At 40.6% G+C, this 17,960-nt stretch overlaps 3 protein-coding genes across 4 annotated transcripts; all 3 read left to right on the top strand.

The window, feature by feature from the left end:
* Positions 1-2,564: 2,564 nt before the first annotated feature.
* On the top strand, positions 2,565-4,448 carry LOC106400223 (probable glucan endo-1,3-beta-glucosidase A6). The gene is made up of 3 exons (XM_013840603.3): positions 2,565-2,698; positions 2,793-4,148; positions 4,285-4,448. Exons 1-3 carry the CDS (start codon positions 2,653-2,655, stop codon positions 4,320-4,322), a joined length of 1,440 nt encoding a protein of 479 aa, XP_013696057.2. The 5' UTR covers positions 2,565-2,652; the 3' UTR covers positions 4,323-4,448.
* A 309-nt stretch (positions 4,449-4,757) lies between these two features.
* Positions 4,758-7,973, top strand: LOC106399531 (pentatricopeptide repeat-containing protein At4g14050, mitochondrial). Of its 2 annotated transcripts, XM_022689884.2 has the most exons (2): positions 6,156-6,334; positions 6,409-7,973. In XM_022689884.2, the coding sequence occupies exons 1-2, from the start codon at positions 6,156-6,158 to the stop codon at positions 7,907-7,909; spliced, it is 1,680 nt and encodes a 559-aa protein (XP_022545605.2). In that variant the 3' UTR covers positions 7,910-7,973. The 2 variants fall into 2 exon arrangements, with proteins under 2 accessions (XP_013695457.2, XP_022545605.2); XM_013840003.3 differs by having other exon boundaries at positions 4,758-7,973.
* A 785-nt stretch (positions 7,974-8,758) lies between these two features.
* On the top strand, positions 8,759-11,214 carry LOC106401617 (selenium-binding protein 2). The gene is made up of 6 exons (XM_013842156.3): positions 8,759-9,052; positions 9,363-9,558; positions 9,652-10,111; positions 10,200-10,307; positions 10,401-10,673; positions 10,745-11,214. The coding sequence occupies exons 1-6, from the start codon at positions 8,908-8,910 to the stop codon at positions 11,024-11,026; spliced, it is 1,464 nt and encodes a 487-aa protein (XP_013697610.1). The 5' UTR covers positions 8,759-8,907; the 3' UTR covers positions 11,027-11,214.
* Positions 11,215-17,960: the final 6,746 nt, after the last annotated feature.

The raw sequence follows: 17,960 nt of genomic DNA, 5'->3' as shown, positions 1-17,960 counted from the left end.
AGACAGTCCTCCTCTATTTTTCACCGGCCAGCAGATCGAAGCGGACATTGATTATTACGGAGCTCAGAAAACAGTTAAGGTTGGAGGAAATTGGCATGTTCCTGGAAATATGCCTGATGGGTATGGTGTCTCTCACAATTGGCATAAGAAGAGTATATTTTGGGAGATATCCTATTGGAAAGATCTTCTCTTACGCCACAATCTGGATGTCATGCATATTGAGAAGAACTTTTTTTAGAACATCATGAATACATTACTTAACGTCCTTGGGAAGACAAAAGATAACAAAAAGTCAAGGATGGACTTACCTGATATTTGCTCAAGAAGTGAGTTACATATCAAAAGCAATGGAAACTTTCGTGTTCACATCTTTCGGTTGTCATCAGAAGCCAAAACAACCTTGTTTGACTGGATTGCATAGGAAGTTAAGTTTTCTGATGGTTATGTTTCAAATCTGTCAAGATGTGTTGAACGAGGTCAAAAGTTCTCCGGAATGAAGAGTCATGATTGTCATGTGTTAATGCAACGACTGCTTCCATTTGCTTTTGCCGAGCTCCTTCCAGCAAATGTCCATGAAGCACTTGCAGATAATTATAAATTTATAATATATATACATATGTTATGAAATGTTATTAATTTGATTAGTTTTGCAATATACAGCCATCAGAGCATTTTTCAGAGATCTTAGCACACATACGTTCAAGGAAGAAGTCATCGAACAACTTCATCAGAACATTCCAATCATATTGTGCAACCTGGAGAAGATATTTCCTCCTTCATTTTTTGACGTCATAGAGCATCTAGTTGTCCACCTACCGTATGAAACATTGCTTCGTGGACCTGTTCACAACGGATGGATGTATCCGTATGAGCGACAGATGAAACATTTAAAGGGGAAAGCAAGAAATCTTGCAAAGGTAGAAGGTTCAATAGTTGCGGGGAGTTTGACAGCCGAAACATCTAACTTCAAATCATACTACTTTGCTCCAACAATTCGTACGAGAAAAAAAATTCCTAGAAGATATGATGATGGTGGAGTACCGACATCATATCCAATTGATGGTATTCCTGACATTTTCTGCGAAATTGGACGGTTTGGTGGTAAAACGAAAGAAGTATGGTGGTCATGTGAAGAGGATAAACATAGTGCCCACACTTATATTCTGCTCAACTGCGAGGATACAATGACCCGTTACTTTGAAAGGTAAATATTTTTGTGAATGTTAATTATATGAATTGAAGTTAATTATGTATGACTTGATTATTTGTTTAATTTACAGCATGTTTGTATCTCAAGTTGAAGAAGCAATACCAGAAATATCTGCGACTGATGTGGACACACGTAAAGATAAGCACTTTGTCAAGTGGTTAAAATCACATGTACGTAATATATCTCATACATTGATTAATTAAGTAAGTGTTTTGATACTTCAATATTCATTTTTTATCTTCATACTACATGACATATTTTTAACAGTCTTGTTTTCATTGATATTTTTTTTGAGACACCACTCATACAAACGAAAAATTAGAACACACCAAATACGAGACTTACCGACAAAGAGATCTTCCGAAAATCACATGTCAAACAAGAAAAATATATCATAAAGTGTGGGAATGTTTTTATTTGTACACAGATTTCAGAAATCTTATGAATAGACATGCTATTTTCAAAGTCTAGCTTATGAGTAAAAATATAAAGAATTTAGTTCTCAATAACCATAGAATTTAATAGAATAGCAAAATCAATAAAAACTAAACTTTTTGAATAACAAAAGATTTGAATAAAATTTAAAAGTGTTTAAACCAATAACAATGATTTTTGAAAAGACTTTTAAAATTCATAAACCAATAACCATGAATTCTTAAAATTTTATAATTCTTTAAAAATTCTTAAACCAATAACCGCCCTAAAATAACAAATCAAAGAAGAACGAAGAGGTTATGGAGAAAGTCAACGCCAAAATAACCGGTCAATCAAAAACATAAAGGAGATCAGATCATTAAAAGAAGCATTGATGGTGCTAAATAGACACCATATATCATGCTTCCGATAGGGTATGTGCAATTGTGCAGTGGAAGTTCTTCCACCATTTCTAGCAAATATAAAAATATAAAAAAAATTCAAAAAGAATAAAGAGAAAGTAAAAATAAACAACATGACAAACAAACTCTTTGTTTTTCTTTACCTAGAGAGTCCCCTTGAGTTATGATACATAAGATTAAGAATATGATTTGTCATTAGTCTTCCCAACTCAATGTACTAAATAAAAAAAGTCTTCACAACTCACAACTATTATTAATATATTTTTTTCAATCTACAGTTGCCAATTTATTGATTTCATTTTTGTACAATTGACAACATGTATAAAAGTGATAAATTTGGAGAAAGATTGACTTGGTTCAATTTGAACCATCCAACCAACAATCTTTTAGCACAAAAGAACTCAGCTATATATGCTACAATTTCAGAAGAAACCAGAAGCCAAAAAGAAGCTATTCTTGCATGACTCAATATTAATCTATAAGCTTCCTTCACACTAAACTTACACCCTACTCCTACTTAAATACGTCAATGCAAGTTCCACACAATTCCCACTCAAATCAGAATCTGATCACCACTAACACATTGCGAACCAAACACAGAAAGTCATGTCTGCTGTTGCTTTCTTTCTCTTCACCCTCATCTACTTTTCAAGTAAGTCATCTTCTTCATCAATAAATCAAAATATGTTATACATTTTTCCCTTTTTTTTCCTCCCATAATGAACATAATTTTATTGGTTTTACAGGTTCATGTTGCTCCGCGGCCCGATTCCAGCATCGACACAGGTACATGGAGAGGAAACTAATGATAGCGTTGGCAAGCAAGATTGGTATCAACTATGGTAGACAAGGAAAAGACATCCCATCACCTTACCAATCAATCAATTTCATCAAATCCATCAAAGCTGGTCATGTCAAGCTCTACGACGCGGATCCAGAGACGCTAACACTCCTCTCTCATACCAATCTCTACGTCTCCATAACCGTCCATAACCACCAGATCACTTCCCTCGGCACCAACCAAACCACAGCTGAAGATTGGGTCAAAACAAATATCCTCCCTTACTATCCGCAAACCCAAATCCGATTTGTCCTTGTCGGAAACGAAATCCTCTCCGTCCAAGACAGGAACATAACGTCCAATCTCGTACCGGCGATGCGCAAAATCGTGAACGCTCTCAGAGCTCATGGCATTCACAACATCAAAGTCGGTACACCTTTACCTATGGATTCTCTCCGGTCGACGTTTCCACCGTCGAACTCAACGTTCCGGGAAGATATCGCCGGACCGTTGATGTTGCCGTTGCTGAAGTTTCTCAACGGAACAAACTCTTACTTCTTCATCAATCTTCAACCTTACTACCGTTGGTTGAGAAACCCTATGAATACCAGTTTGGATTTTGCTCTCTTCCAAGGGAATTCAACTTATACCGATCCTCGTACCGGTTTGGTTTACCATAATCTCGTAGACCAAATGTTGGATTCGGTTATCTTGGCCATGACCAAACTCGGTTACCCACACATCCGCATTGCGATCTCCGAAACCGGGTGGCCTAATTCCGGTGACATCGATGAAACCGGGGCCAATATACTCAACGCAGCGACGTATAACCGGAATTTGATCAAGAAGATGACCGCAATTCCACCAATCGGTACACCAGCTAGACCCGGTTTACCTATACCGACGTTTGTTTTCTCATTGTTCAACGAAAACAAGAAATCCGGTTCGGGAACACAGAGGCATTGGGGAATCTTGCATCCTGACGGTACACCAATCTACGACATTGATTTCACCGGTCAAAAACCCTTAACCGGTTTTAACCCTTTGCCTAAACCGACGAACAATGTTCCTTACAAGGGTCAAATGTGGTGCGTACCTGTTGAAGGAGCCAAGGAGGCTGAGCTTGAGGAAGCTTTGAGGATGGCTTGTGGCCGAAGCAACACAACGTGTGCGGCTTTGGCTCCTGGGAAAGAATGTTACGAGCCGGTCTCTATTTATTGGCACGCAAGATATGCGGTTAGCTCGTATTGGGCTCAGTTCCGTACCCAAAACGTCGGATGTTATTTTAATGGACTGGCTCATGAGACTACGACTAACCCTGGTGAGTCATTTGTGCTTCTTCCTAAATTGGACAAGAATAACTCTACATATTGTCACGGTTCATGTGGCAGAGGAAGGATATCTGTGGATTTTTTTTTTGTGTGGAATGTATTGTAACTAAGAAAGCGTTTTTACAGGAAATGATCGCTGCAAGTTTCCGAGCGTTACTCTGTGAGGAAGAACAACTGAAAGAAATGGAAGATGAGTAAAATTTTACTCAATATTGTTTTTCATTATGCATTTTGTGCTTCTTGTGTTCTGAATGTTGAGAAAAAATAGAATAACTAATAAATAAAATTTTTGTAACAAAAACTGAAGACTACATTGTCCATCAGTTTTTGGGGTCAAACATTTCATAAAAGAGAAATTGTTTACAGTAGATAATTAACAAAACGGAGAAATTGTTTAGAAGACCCTTTTCCGAGAATTTTTTTTTGTGTAACCCCACTTTTGTTATACATTTCTCACTCACTCACACTTTAAACTTTCAAATTATCTAACTAACATTTTTAACAATCAGCATGACATCAAAATCATAAAAAACATTCAAGTCTTATTTGTGCTTCAAGTCAAAAATTTGTACGGTACTATTTATTTTACCTATGAAATCGATGACCCGTCAATTTTATGTTATAAAAATATTCTATGTTAACAAAAAAAAATATAAAAATACAGAATATATGAAAATTCAAAAAATAAATAAAAATCAAAATTTATTTAGATATATTATAGAATAAAATTTAAATCTCAATAAAATAAAATTAATAAAATAAAAAAAAATCCAAAAAAATAAAATATTTTTTTGAGTTAAAAATTGTTTTTATCAAAATATTTAATGAAAATTGCGATATATCTTTAATGACCAAGACAGTTTCCGCCATATTACATATGACCATTGTTGGAAATAAATAATTCATGAAGTTACTACTCCTGTTTCGCAGCAGGATACATGTCTTCAGTTCATGCCCAAATAAAATCTAACTCAAGATCTTGATCAATTTCTGCCTCTGAGTAAAATAAAAAACTTCTACTAAATGAGTATTCTTCCATATCTCAAGATATGATTTAATCTAATTTCTGACTACGGAACAACCTATTTAAAGGGACCTAAATCTTTGAACATTGGATCGACTATTCAAAATATCAACCTAGTTAGGCGGTTAAAATTAGGTTTATAAACCCAAATTGTTGTAGTCATGGCTCTAAAGATCAATAGAACATTATTTTTGATCATTGTTCATTGTTATTATTTCTTACTTCATGTTTCCGCAGTACCAACAAAGAGGCTGCACAAATTCAACCTAATAGTTTGCCATTAGATGTGAATGTGAAAATGCCAGAAAGTGAGCATAATGATCCGCATGCGGCCACCCAAGTCGAAACCGAGTTTTGAGACCAGATCACAGCTATGCAACAATAGATCACGGCAATGCATACAGCTCGAGCATCACATCTACTGATAACCATGTACTCATCTCCGAAGTCCAAACCTTGAGCCGCATGCGGCTTTTTTCTCGGTTGTTTGTGGTAACCGACTAATCTTCTTGTCCTATTCTGGGTAGTTTTGTCATAGTCAAACTTGTAGCTAATCTTTTTTATTTTCTTCGGTTATTTTCTATTTCTTTCTGTTCTTCTTCGTTGATGTTCGTAAATTGTAACTGTGTTCAATGTTTTCCATTTTCAGCTTCTTGTTATTTTTGTAACTTAAAAAAAAAAACAAAAATCTAATATAAAATTTAACATTTTGTTCACAAAAAAACTAATATATTAATTTCTCATTGATTTTATATTTATTTTTCTAATCATTTCTATAGCTAAGATCCATCAAATGAAGAAGTCAGAAATAAGCATTCACATTTTGTAAATCTAGAAATTTGTGTTAAAAACAGAAATCATTAATTCTGGAAACGAGAAGGCAAAAACAGGTGTTGAATGCTTATCCATCAGTATCTTCATCAGCTCAAGCTCTGCGCGAGGAACCGAACCCTAACCACTGCCAAGTCCCTCCATGCCCAAATCTTCAAGCTCGGGATCACTCAATGCATTCCTTTGGCCAACACCCTCGTCAACGTCTACGGAAAATGCAGCGCCGCTTCTCATGCACTCCAGCTGTTCGACGAAATGCCTCACAGAGACCACATCGCTTGGGCCTCTGTTCTCACGGCTCTTAACCAAGCGAATCTCTCTGTTAAGACGCTCTCGATGTTCTCTTCTAACAGTGGACTGCTTCCGGATGATTTCGTGCTCTCTGCCCTTGTCAAGGCCTGTGCGAACTTAGGCTCTATTCATCACGGGAAGCAAGTTCACTGCCGTTTTTTAGTATCTGAGTATTCTCATGATGATGTTGTTAAGTCTTCGCTGGTTGATATGTACTCCAAATGCGATTCACCTGATAGTGCTAAAGCGGTTTTCGATTCAATAAGAGTTAAAAGCACCATCTCGTGGACCGCATTGGTATCTGGGTTCGCTAAAAGCGGAAGAAAGGAAGAAGCTTTGGAGCTTTTCAGGAACATGCCTATCAAGAATTTGTATTCTTGGACTGCATTGATCTCTGGTTTTGTGCAGAGTGGTAAAGGGCTTGAGGCTTTCTCTGTGTTTACCGAAATGAGGAGAGAAAGTGTTGACATTTTGGATCCTTTAGTTCTTTCTAGTATAGTCGGCGCTTGTGCTAATATGGCTGCTTCCATAGCAGGGAGGCAGGTTCACGGTTTGGTTATATCTCTAGGATTTGATTCGTGTCTGTTTATTAGTAACGCCCTCATCGACATGTACGCTAAATGCAGCGATGTTGTAGCTGCAAAGGATATTTTCAGTAGGATGCGTCCCAGAGATGTAGTTTCGTGGACATCGCTTATAGTTGGAATGGCTCAGCACGGTCAGGCTGAGAAGGCATTGGATTTGTATAGTGACATGGTGTCACACGGTGTAAAGCCTAATGAAGTCACGTTTGTTGGGCTGATATACGCGTGTAGCCATGTTGGTTTTGTAGCTAAAGGCCGTGAGCTTTTTCAATCGATGAGAGAGGAGTATGGCATCCGCCCGTCCTTGCAGCATTACACATGTTTATTGGATCTTCTTGGTCGGTCTGGACTGATTGATGAAGCTGAGAAGCTAATCCGTACAATGCCGTTTCCTCCTGATGAACCAACTTGGGCTGCTTTGCTTAGCGCTTGTAAGCGACAGGGGAAAGGTCAGATGGGTGTAAGAATCGCTGATCATCTCTTAAGTTGCTTTAAACCGAGAGATCCATCGACTTATATACTTTTATCAAACGTCTACGCAAGTGCTTCTTTGTGGGGGAAAGTATCAGAGGCAAGAAGGAAGCTAGGAGACATGGAAGTTAGGAAAGATCCAGGGTACAGCAGCGTAGAGGTTCGGAAAGAAACCGAAGTGTTTTACGCGGGAGAAACATCTCATCCTCTGAAAGAAGAGATTTTTGGGTTGCTTAAGAAGTTGGAGGAAGATATGAGGAGAAGAAATGGTTATGTTCCTGATACGAGTTGGATCTTACACGACATGGATGAGCAAGAGAAAGAGAAGCTTTTGTTTTGGCATAGCGAGCGATCAGCTGTTGCATACGCTTTACTTAAGGGTGTTCCGGGAAGTCCCATACGGATTGTGAAAAACCTAAGGGTTTGTGGGGATTGTCATGTTGTTATGAAACATATAAGTGAGATTACAGAAAGAGAGATTATAGTTCGAGATGCTACTAGATATCATCATTTCAAAGGAGGAAAATGCTCCTGTAATGACTTCTGGTAAGAGGTCCTGTGTTCTTTGTTGTAACATTTGTTTTTTTATGAAAATTTGATGAGATTTTTGAGGATTGCGTATAGTAATGATTGTCACAGAAAATCGAATTGTGTCCTTCAATAGAGACGACAAAGATGGTGGCTTCACTTCACATCCGTGACAGATATTATTAGATAACAACAAACGAGTCACTGTGTAATCGCACTAACTCACTCACGCACCAACTCACAGAATTTAGTAACGTGTATTTATTTATCAATATTTCACCCACCAACTCAGGAACATAGTAACAACGTGCACTTATTCAGAAAATATATAGTCTTATTCAGAACTAGAGTTAGCTATTTTTTAGAAATTGATTTAAAGAATAACTATCTGTGTACAGAAAGTTCGAACCGGAACACAAATAAATAATCTCTTTCACACCACCACTAGTGTAGACCATCAATGTTCTGAGATAAATAAAAATCTGTATCATGGTGTTTATATACAGAATCAAAATAAAAGCGGTAATTATCGACCTAAATATTTCATATTAATATATTTTCCTTGAAGATGGAGTGATAGATAGATCATAGATGAAACTATTATTCTGTTAAGAAGACAATGTAGTTGTCCTGGATACAAACATCAAGATCTTAGTACACGTGATTGTTGGCAATACAAAGTGCAGCTGCTTTATCACCGAACAAAACAACCAACTCACTGGCGAATATAATAACAAAGTTGCTACATGTTAGCTGATTAGGTGAAATGAAAAGTGAATTCTGTTTAAAATGTACACTTAAACCCTCTTAGCAAAAGTATAATAATAGTACTACTATATATTTGTGAGTATCAATTGGTGTCATATGCTCTATATATATATAGACATAAAGATAACAACGACACAAGTCACCATCGCGCTTACTCACTCCAAAAGCTTCCCATTTATAAATCTCACACTTGTGCTTGTGTTTGCGTTTAACTCAGATACGCCTAGCTTCACGACTTCCACATAATTACAGATGGCAACAGAGACTGTATTGGCGACGGCGGTGAGCAACGGCGTAGGTAAAGCTTGTTGCAAGTCCGGTCCGGGTTATGCTACGCCTCTAGCTGCCATGTCCGGTCCACCTGAAAAGCTCATCTACGTCACCGCCCTCTACTCTGGTACACATTTTATTTTATTTTCCTCTACTTCCAGTTTTTATTCAAAGTTTTCTTCAGTATTTTTGGACTTAAATTAATCTTACTTTTAACGTTAAGAGAACTCGGCAATGATTGGATTTGTCCATGTTCTTTATATATAAGTATATAATTAGTCCTAATTCACTTTCTGATGTGAGATTTTTAATTTTAAAAGTATGAATATTATACGGTCTAATATCTTATAATTGTTGAATAAATTTAACAAGAATGTTGAAAAAAATCCTTGGTTCCTCTGTATTTAAATACTTTTTTGAATTGGGTTTATAATTAGGAACGGGGCGAGAGCAACCAGACTACTTGGCGACGGTAGATGTGGATCCAAACTCACCCACATATTCAAGCGTCATTCACAGATTGAAAATGCCTTATATAGGCGATGAGCTTCATCACACTGGTTGGAACTCTTGCAGCTCTTGCCACGGTGATCCTTCTGCTAGTAGACGTTACCTCGTCTTACCAGGCTTAATGTAAGACTAACCTTGTTTGAGCGGCCTTTCCCTCCTTTTCCTTTACATTCTAGATCATTATGATCTAACGTTTTCTTTCTTGTCTTGATGAAGATCTGGTCGCATCTACGCAATCGACACAATGACTGACCCAAAGGCTCCGTCCTTGTACAAGGTTGTAGAACCTAAAGAGATTTCTGAGAAGACAGGATTAGCATTTCCGCACACGTCTCACTGCCTCGCCTCTGGCGACATGTTGGTCTCTTGCCTTGGTGACAAAGAAGGAAACGCCAAAGGGAACGGGTTTCTCCTTCTTGACTCTGATTTCAACGTCAAAAGCAGGTGGGACAAACCAGGGCATGCCCCAAAGTTTGGGTATGATTTCTGGTACCAGCCTCGGTTCAAGACGATGATCAGCACTTCTTGGGGAGCACCTAAAGCTTTCTCCAAAGGTTTCAATCTCCAGCACGTTGCTGATGGCTTGTACGGAAGTCATTTACATATTTATAAATGGCCAGAAGGTGAAATGAAACAGATTATTGACCTTGGTAATACTGGTCTCTTACCTCTCGAGGTAGTAACATTACTTCAACATGTTATATAAAATGTGAGGATCTGTGTTACCGAGGAATATAATGTAATGTTTTATGTGGTTGTTGCAGATAAGATTCTTGCATGATCCGTCTAAAGATACAGGATATGTTGGGAGTGCCTTGTCGAGTAATATGATACGATTTTTCAGGAACAGTGATGACACATGGAGCCATGAGGCAAGTGTAGTTTCTGATATATCTTCTTAAACTCTTTTTTTTTTTTTGGTTATTTCGAAGCTATGATTTACCCTTAAATTGATTTTTTGGTAGGTGGTTATATCAGTTGAACCACTGAAAGTAGAGAACTGGATTCTTCCAGAAATGCCGGGGCTTATCACCGACTTCTTGATCTCCCTCGATGATAGGTTTTTCTACTTTGTGAACTGGCTTCATGGAGACATTCGTCAGTACAACATTGAAGACCCTAAAAACCCTGTCTTAACTGGTCAAATTTGGGTGGGCGGATTACTACAAAAAGGCAGCCCTGTAAAGGCGGTTAGAGAAGATGGTACCACTTACCAGTTTGATGTTCCTCAGATCAAGGTTTGTTTTACTTACAAAAATAAACATTCATTTGGGAGCACATTTTTCTTTAATATCTCGGGTATTTGTAGGGGAAATCTCTACGAGCAGGACCTCAGATGATCCAGCTGAGCCTTGATGGTAAACGATTGTATGCAACAAACTCACTGTTCAGCGCGTGGGACCGTCAGTTTTACCCAGAACTCATGGATAAAGGATCACACATAATTCAGATTGATGTTGATACAGAGAAAGGTGGTCTCTCAATAAACCCTGATTTCTTTGTGGACTTTGGTGAAGAACCTGATGGTCCTGCGCTTGCCCACGAGATGAGATATCCCGGCGGAGACTGCACATCTGATATCTGGATTTGAATTGGACCCCTAAAACGAGTAAAATTGGGTTTGACTCACTGTTATGTTTTTTTTTTATATTCAAACTCAGTGTTATGTTTTTAAGCAAAAAAAATGACTCATTGTTATGTTTTCCAGAGTGTAATAAATAAGAAGTCGCTAGATTCATGTGTTTTGAATCGACCAGAATGAAAAGTTTTTTTCTTCTATATTGTTGTTCTTAATCCGTGATAATAGAACCTCCTACGTCCCTTTCTTTTGAGGTTTGAGCATTACCAGTGGTGCAAGATTTAAATATAGAAATCAAAGATCGAAATCACTTCAAACACTTTCGTATTGCTTTAGAAAATAACTCAAAACTAAAGCTCAATCACTCACACAATCCGTAAGTTGATTCAACACCTTACACTTCAATATATAAGACTAGATAATCCTAATCCTATTAGTAATCACACTTTCAATATTTCCTATTCTCTTATGGATAATCATAACACTTCAATTTAGGATAGCTTGTGTTTTAAGCTATCTTTCAAGCTTAAACCAACATTCTCCCCCTTAAGCTTGACTTCATCCTCACACACTACTTGCATTCCAATAAGACTCCTCATCTCTTTAAAACGAACTCGGCTTAGGGACTTTGTTAGAATGTCGGCTCTTTGCATACTTCCCGGAACATGCTCCACTTCAATTGGTTCATTCTCGACGCACTCTCGTATGAAATGATACCTTCTATGAATGTGTTTACTTCTACCATGGAATACAGGATTCTTGGTGAGCGAGATTGCGGATTTGTTATCGACTTTTATTGTCACCTTCTTGCTTTCATGCCCCACGACTTCACTCATAAGTTCTTGGAGCCATATTGCCTGTTTCGCAGCTTCCGTAGCAGCCATAAACTCTGCTTCACAAGATGACAAGGCTACAATTTCTTGTTTCTGAGAACACCAGGTTATAGGACTGGTTCCGAGATAGAAAACATGTCCAGTTGTAGCTCTGCCATCATCCTCATCTACGTTGTGCGAACTATCGCTAAACCCTATTAGTTCTTCTTGTTCTGTTGCTTGCGAGAACCTTAAACCAAGAGAAGTCGTTCCGCGCAAGTATCTCAACACTTGCTTTAGAGCTGCACCGTGAGATTGTTTCGGTTCTTGCATGTACCTACTAAGCACACCAACGCTGTAAGAGAGATCGGGTCGTGTGTGCAGAAGATAACGGAGACAGCCAATACTCTTTCTGTATTCTCTTTCGTTGATACTCTGTTCTTGAGGCGATTTTGACAGCTTTGTATTCACGTCCATTGGTATGTGTATAAGATTGCAATCATTCATTCCGGTTTGCTCAAGAATCTTCTGAGCATATCGTTCTTGTGACAATGTAATTCCTTCATTGGTTTGTCGTACCTCAATGCCTAAGTAATAAGTCAATCTACCAAGGTCACTCATCTCAAACGTTCGAGCCATCTCTTGTTTAAACTTGATAATCGAACCCAAAGATGAACCTGTGACAAGAAGATCGTCGACATACACACAGACAACAAGCAAGCCTTTCTTTTCTTCTTTCCTATAGAGCGAGGGCTCTTTTGAGCAACGCACGAAACCTAGTTTCTTCAAGATCCCGTTGAGTTTTATGTTCCATGCTCTAGGGGCCTGTTTCAAACCGTAGAGAGCTTTGTGCAGTTTATAAACTTTTCCTTCCTTTCCTCTGATCTCAAATCCTTCCGGCTGAGTAACATAGACTTCTTCTTTCAGCTCTCCGTGTAAGAACGCTGTCTTAACGTCCAGATGATGTATCTCCCATTCCTTTGAAGCCGCAAGAGCTATGATCATTCTGATTGTCTCAATACGAGCTACTGGTGCAAAGACTTCATCATAGTCAACACCATGCCTTTGAACATGTCATGTCCCCGATCCTGGATAGGATCGTCCGGACGGACTGCGGTGCAAGGAAACGCACCAGTCAGGTCACATGACCTAAGGACAAGTGTGTCATGGTCCTGAATGAGGGTTAAGGGCATCAGTCAGCTGAGACTTAACCAGGATACGATGGAAATAAGGGTAAAGGAGCTGGGTGAGTGTTTAGGCAGCTGGACGAGTGTTGGCTTGAGTTCAATCAGCTCGGTTCAGCTGGTATTCAGTTCACCATGATCTGTTCAGCTCACAGGAGCTGGTAGACTAGCTCACTCAGCTGGGAACAGCTGGAGGTCAGCTCAATCCGGTGAACGGTGCGTTCTGGTTCGGATCAGTGTGGGCGAGTCCGGGACGGTTACTGGGCGAGCCGATGGTCCGGGTGCAGGACGGTTCGACCAAATGGGTCTTAGTCTTGGGACAGGGAGTGGCCAAGCTTCCAGAGTGTGAGCTGAGGCTCAGTGATCGATTTGCCAAAGGAAGAAAAGGGGAGAAACCGCCAATGGGCGGTTATGGGGCGGTTATGGGACGGTTTTGGGAAGAAAGGATGGGATTTTGGTAACTGCTCGCCCAGGCGGTTGGGGACAGTTTAAATCGTCCTCTCTCTCTCATTTCTGATAATTCTGGTCGATTTCTACATCCTGAAACACAAAGAAACACAGAGAAAAGACAGAGAGTTGGTCGGATTCCCAATCCAAGACCCATGGTGGTGTGAAGGCCATAAAGAGGCAGTTTTGGGAGAGATCAAGGGGGGAAAGTTATGAACGACTTTCTGGTGGCTTTTGATCCGTGATGTTATCACCCAGAGCATCCTCCAGGGCCTGAGAACACACAGAAATGGTGAGGAGAGAAGGTAGATGGCCGGGATCGGGTCTTACAAGTTGGTATCAGAGCATGCTTGATCCTGTTGAGGACAGTGCTCAAATATGTTAAGTTCCAAACCGAAATTTTTTCTGAAAACTGAGATGACTTGGAACCTTAGTTGTGGTGAGCCAAGTGAGAGTTGAGATAAGTTTGGGTTTCATGCTTGTGAACGGGGAAGTTCCAAGATGAGCCGGCTTAGCCAAGATACACTCTTCCACGGCAAGACCCAGAAAACATAAAGGTTAGTTTATCTAGTTATTTGGGAATAATAGACGGATTGGATGATGGACGCAATGCAAGATCTTTGTATGGACGACCTGGACAAGGGAAGTAACATGGACCAGAGAGTGGCTTAGGTTGAAAGAAACGTGCAGCACTCTCTTGGAGGTAAATGTTATTCCTTGGTGGCCGTTCAAAACAAGTGAGCATATGCAATGTTCATGTTAGTCTAAGGGAGACACTACATGGCTAGTACATGAGTGGGCTTGTGATCAGATGGATCAGCTTGGACTCAGTGTAAGTCAAGGTAGGATTCCTTAAAATTGAGTGAATGGAATGGATCAATTCCAAGAGGAATTGGAAACACGATGTTAAGTATCTTAGTATGATGAGGATTGAGGTATACTATAAACACTTTTGTGAATGGTATGGGACGTTCACAGATGTGTGATGCTTTGGAGAATGGTATGGGACATTTTCCAAATGTGTGATCAAACCGAAATCCTACTCATCTAAGTACTTAATGATCGGTGGTGTGGAAACACATTATTTGATACTGGAGCTACACATAGTGCTGTGAGTCCAGGAATGGTTGGAAAAGGTTTGTTCCAGTATGGAACATGGGATGGTCCTGAACGAGTGAGTGCGGCCGGAGGGCAAGTTATGAACTCACTCGGTCTGGTTAAGGACATCCCTGTGGTGATCTTGGATAGGCCGATGCCTATAGATCTGATTGTTGTCCCCCTCAAGCATCATGAAGTGATCTTGGGCATGGACTGGTTGGGAAAGTATCGGGCAACTCTAGATTGTCACCGGGGAAGGGTGCAACTTGAGAACGAGTTTGGACCCCGATTAAGTACCAAGGAATCAAGCCAACCTCTTGTAGTTGGTGGTTTCAGCAGTCCAAGTAGAACGGATGCTTGGAAATGGTTGTGAGGCCTTTTTGGCTACCATTTACACCGATGAGGTTGTAGGGGCCTGTGACCCAGAGGGTATACCGTTGGTTCGGGAATTTCAGGATGTGTTTGGGGCACTACAGGGCATTCCCCCTGATAGGGCTGACCCATTCATCATTGAATTGGAACCTGGAACGGCCCCATTATCTAAAAGTCCATATAGAATGGCACCAGCTCAGATGGCAGAGCTGAAGAAGCAACTTGAGGAGTTGCTTGAGAAGGGGTTCATACACCCTAGTGTATCACCTTGGGGAGCACCAGTCCTATTTGTTAAGAAAAAAGGATGGTAGCTTTAGGTTGTGCATTGATTATAGGAGTTTGAACAGGGTGACTGGGAAGAACAAGTACCCTTTACCCAGGATTGATGAATTGCTGGAATCATAAACCTTATTGTCCAGGAAGGACTTAAGGGAACAGAACAATCTGTTAGGACTCATGGTAGAGTGAGCAGCCTAAAGATTGGAACATGTTCACTAGGACTTGGCTGGTGCATCGAGTGGCTTGGAGATTGGTTGAATCTACTAAGACTTGAGTACTCAGTATGTTCCTAGGTACTGAATTTGATCTAGTCATGGAACTAAAGTGTTCTACATGGACTTGGTGTCTACTAGGAACGCAACCTGGAGAGTTGGGTCAGTGACACAAGTCATGTCTTTGTATGGGTGCTTGATGGACCACTTGATAAGATTTTGGGTTAAAAATCTATCAAGTGGGGAAGACTTGTTGTGTATATGATGACCAAGACATGGTCAGTGAGAAAGAACAAGGTGGGAGATGCAACGAACTGGTTAGAAAGAACCAATCGAGCATGCTCCATGTTCTGGGTACAAAAAAGTCGGATGGAACCTTGGTCATGAGACAAGAGGTTAACACCACTGGATTCGAGGACGAATCCTTCGTAAGTGGGGGAGACTTGTCATGTCCCCGATCCTGGATAGGATCGTCCGGACGGACTGCGGTGCAAGGAAACGCACCAGTCAGGTCACATGACCTAAGGACAAGTGTGTCATGGTCCTGAATGAGGGTTAAGGGCATCAGTCAGCTGAGACTTAACCAGGATACGATGGAAATAAGGGTAAAGGAGCTGGGTGAGTGTTTAGGCAGCTGGACGAGTGTTGGCTTGAGTTCAATCAGCTCGGTTCAGCTGGTATTCAGTTCACCATGATCTGTTCAGCTCACAGGAGCTGGTAGACTAGCTCACTCAGCTGGGAACAGCTGGAGGTCAGCTCAATCCGGTGAACGGTGCGTTCTGGTTCGGATCAGTGTGGGCGAGTCCGGGACGGTTACTGGGCGAGCCGATGGTCCGGGTGCAGGACGGTTCGACCAAATGGGTCTTAGTCTTGGGACAGGGAGTGGCCAAGCTTCCAGAGTGTGAGCTGAGGCTCAGTGATCGATTTGCCAAAGGAAGAAAAGGGGAGAAACCGCCAATGGGCGGTTATGGGGCGGTTATGGGACGGTTTTGGGAAGAAAGGATGGGATTTTGGTAACTGCTCGCCCAGGCGGTTGGGGACAGTTTAAATCGTCCTCTCTCTCTCATTTCTGATAATTCTGGTCGATTTCTACATCCTGAAACACAAAGAAACACAGAGAAAAGACAGAGAGTTGGTCGGATTCCCAATCCAAGACCCATGGTGGTGTGAAGGCCATAAAGAGGCAGTTTTGGGAGAGATCAAGGGGGGAAAGTTATGAACGACTTTCTGGTGGCTTTTGATCCGTGATGTTATCACCCAGAGCATCCTCCAGGGCCTGAGAACACACAGAAATGGTGAGGAGAGAAGGTAGATGGCCGGGATCGGGTCTTACAGAACATATCCTTTTGCCACTAATCGTGCCTTGAATTTGCTGATGCTTCCGTCTGCGTTTCTTTTTATTTTAAACACCCATTTTAACCCAATAGTTTTGAAACCTTTTGGTAGGTCAACGAGAATCCAAGTGTTGTTCTTTTCGATTGAGTTTATCTCCTCCTTGCAGGCGTTCACCCAGACTTTGTGTTCTCTAGCCTCATTGTAATCATAGGGCTCGTTATTTATCACCATCAGAAGCCTTTCACACTCAATGTCAGCGAGAAGGACATAGTCATCAAGGTAAGAGGGTTTCGTGCTCACTCGGTTTGATCGCCTCAACTCTGGCTGCGGCTCCTCTTCTTCATTATCATCTTCTTCATCTACATTCTCTTCACCTTCATTATCACTTACTTCTTGAATATCCACTACCCTAGTTTCACTCTGTTTCAATGGTAGTAGTTCAACCTCAAACGGACTTTCTTCTGTTCCTTCTTCGTTGCTCCAGTTCCATTGTTTATCCTCTTCAAAGTGAACATCACGGCTCACAACAATTTTTTTACTCGTCGGGTCTAGTAGCCTATAGGCCTTAGAACCTGGTTCGGTTCCTAAGTGTACCAATACTCTTGACCGATCGTCAAGTTTCTTTCTTCCCACCTTTTCCGTTCGAGCGTAACATAGGCATCCAAAGACCTTGAGATGGGCGAGGTTTGGTTTCTTGTTTCGCAGAGCTTCATATGGTGTTGAGCCTTCGAGAGAACGTGTTGCAACTCTGTTAATTAAGTACGTTGCGTGTCTGACTGCTTCACCCCATAACTTGTTAAACGCCTCACTTTTCTCTTTTATCAATACGGTCCACATGTATCTTGAGAAGTCATCGATTAATACGAATACGTACCGCTTCTGTCCTGGTGTAGAGGGTGTGATAGGTCCACAAAGATCCCCATGAATAAGCTCAAGTGGATGTATAGCCCTAAATAAAGTAGCCTGCGGAAACGGTTTTCTTGTTTGCTTCCCAAGTAAGCACGATATACATGTTTCTTTCTCGAGGGTTATATCAGGTAAGCCATCAACGAGTTCCTTACTCATCATTGTCTTTATTGTTTGGGTGTTTATGTGCCCTAGTCGGGCGTGCCATCGTGAAGAGTTGCTTGTTGCAGAGACTTGTAGACATTGTACTATATCAGCTTGCAGAACCACTCTATACAACCGGTTCTTTGACCTTGCGCTT

This window comes from Brassica napus, chromosome A8 (genome assembly GCF_020379485.1).
Source record: "Brassica napus cultivar Da-Ae chromosome A8, Da-Ae, whole genome shotgun sequence".
In the NCBI taxonomy this organism is placed as follows: domain Eukaryota; kingdom Viridiplantae; phylum Streptophyta; class Magnoliopsida; order Brassicales; family Brassicaceae; genus Brassica; species Brassica napus.
This window is presented reverse-complemented; position numbering and strand designations above follow the sequence as displayed.

Coding starts and splice junctions, on each gene's coding strand:
- LOC106400223 (XM_013840603.3), top strand. CDS start 2,653: ATGTCTGCTGTTGCTTTCTTTCTCTTCACCCTCATCTACTTTTCAA. Junction 2,699..2,792: donor CACCCTCATCTACTTTTCAA/GTAAGTCATCTT, acceptor TTGGTTTTACAG/GTTCATGTTGCTCCGCGGCC. Junction 4,149..4,284: donor TGAGACTACGACTAACCCTG/GTGAGTCATTTG, acceptor GCGTTTTTACAG/GAAATGATCGCTGCAAGTTT.
- LOC106399531 (XM_013840003.3), top strand. CDS start 6,080: ATGCTTATCCATCAGTATCTTCATCAGCTCAAGCTCTGCGCGAGGAAC.
- LOC106401617 (XM_013842156.3), top strand. CDS start 8,908: ATGGCAACAGAGACTGTATTGGCGACGGCGGTGAGCAACGGCGTAGGT. Junction 10,112..10,199: donor CTGGTCTCTTACCTCTCGAG/GTAGTAACATTA, acceptor TGGTTGTTGCAG/ATAAGATTCTTGCATGATCC. Junction 10,308..10,400: donor ATGACACATGGAGCCATGAG/GCAAGTGTAGTT, acceptor ATTTTTTGGTAG/GTGGTTATATCAGTTGAACC.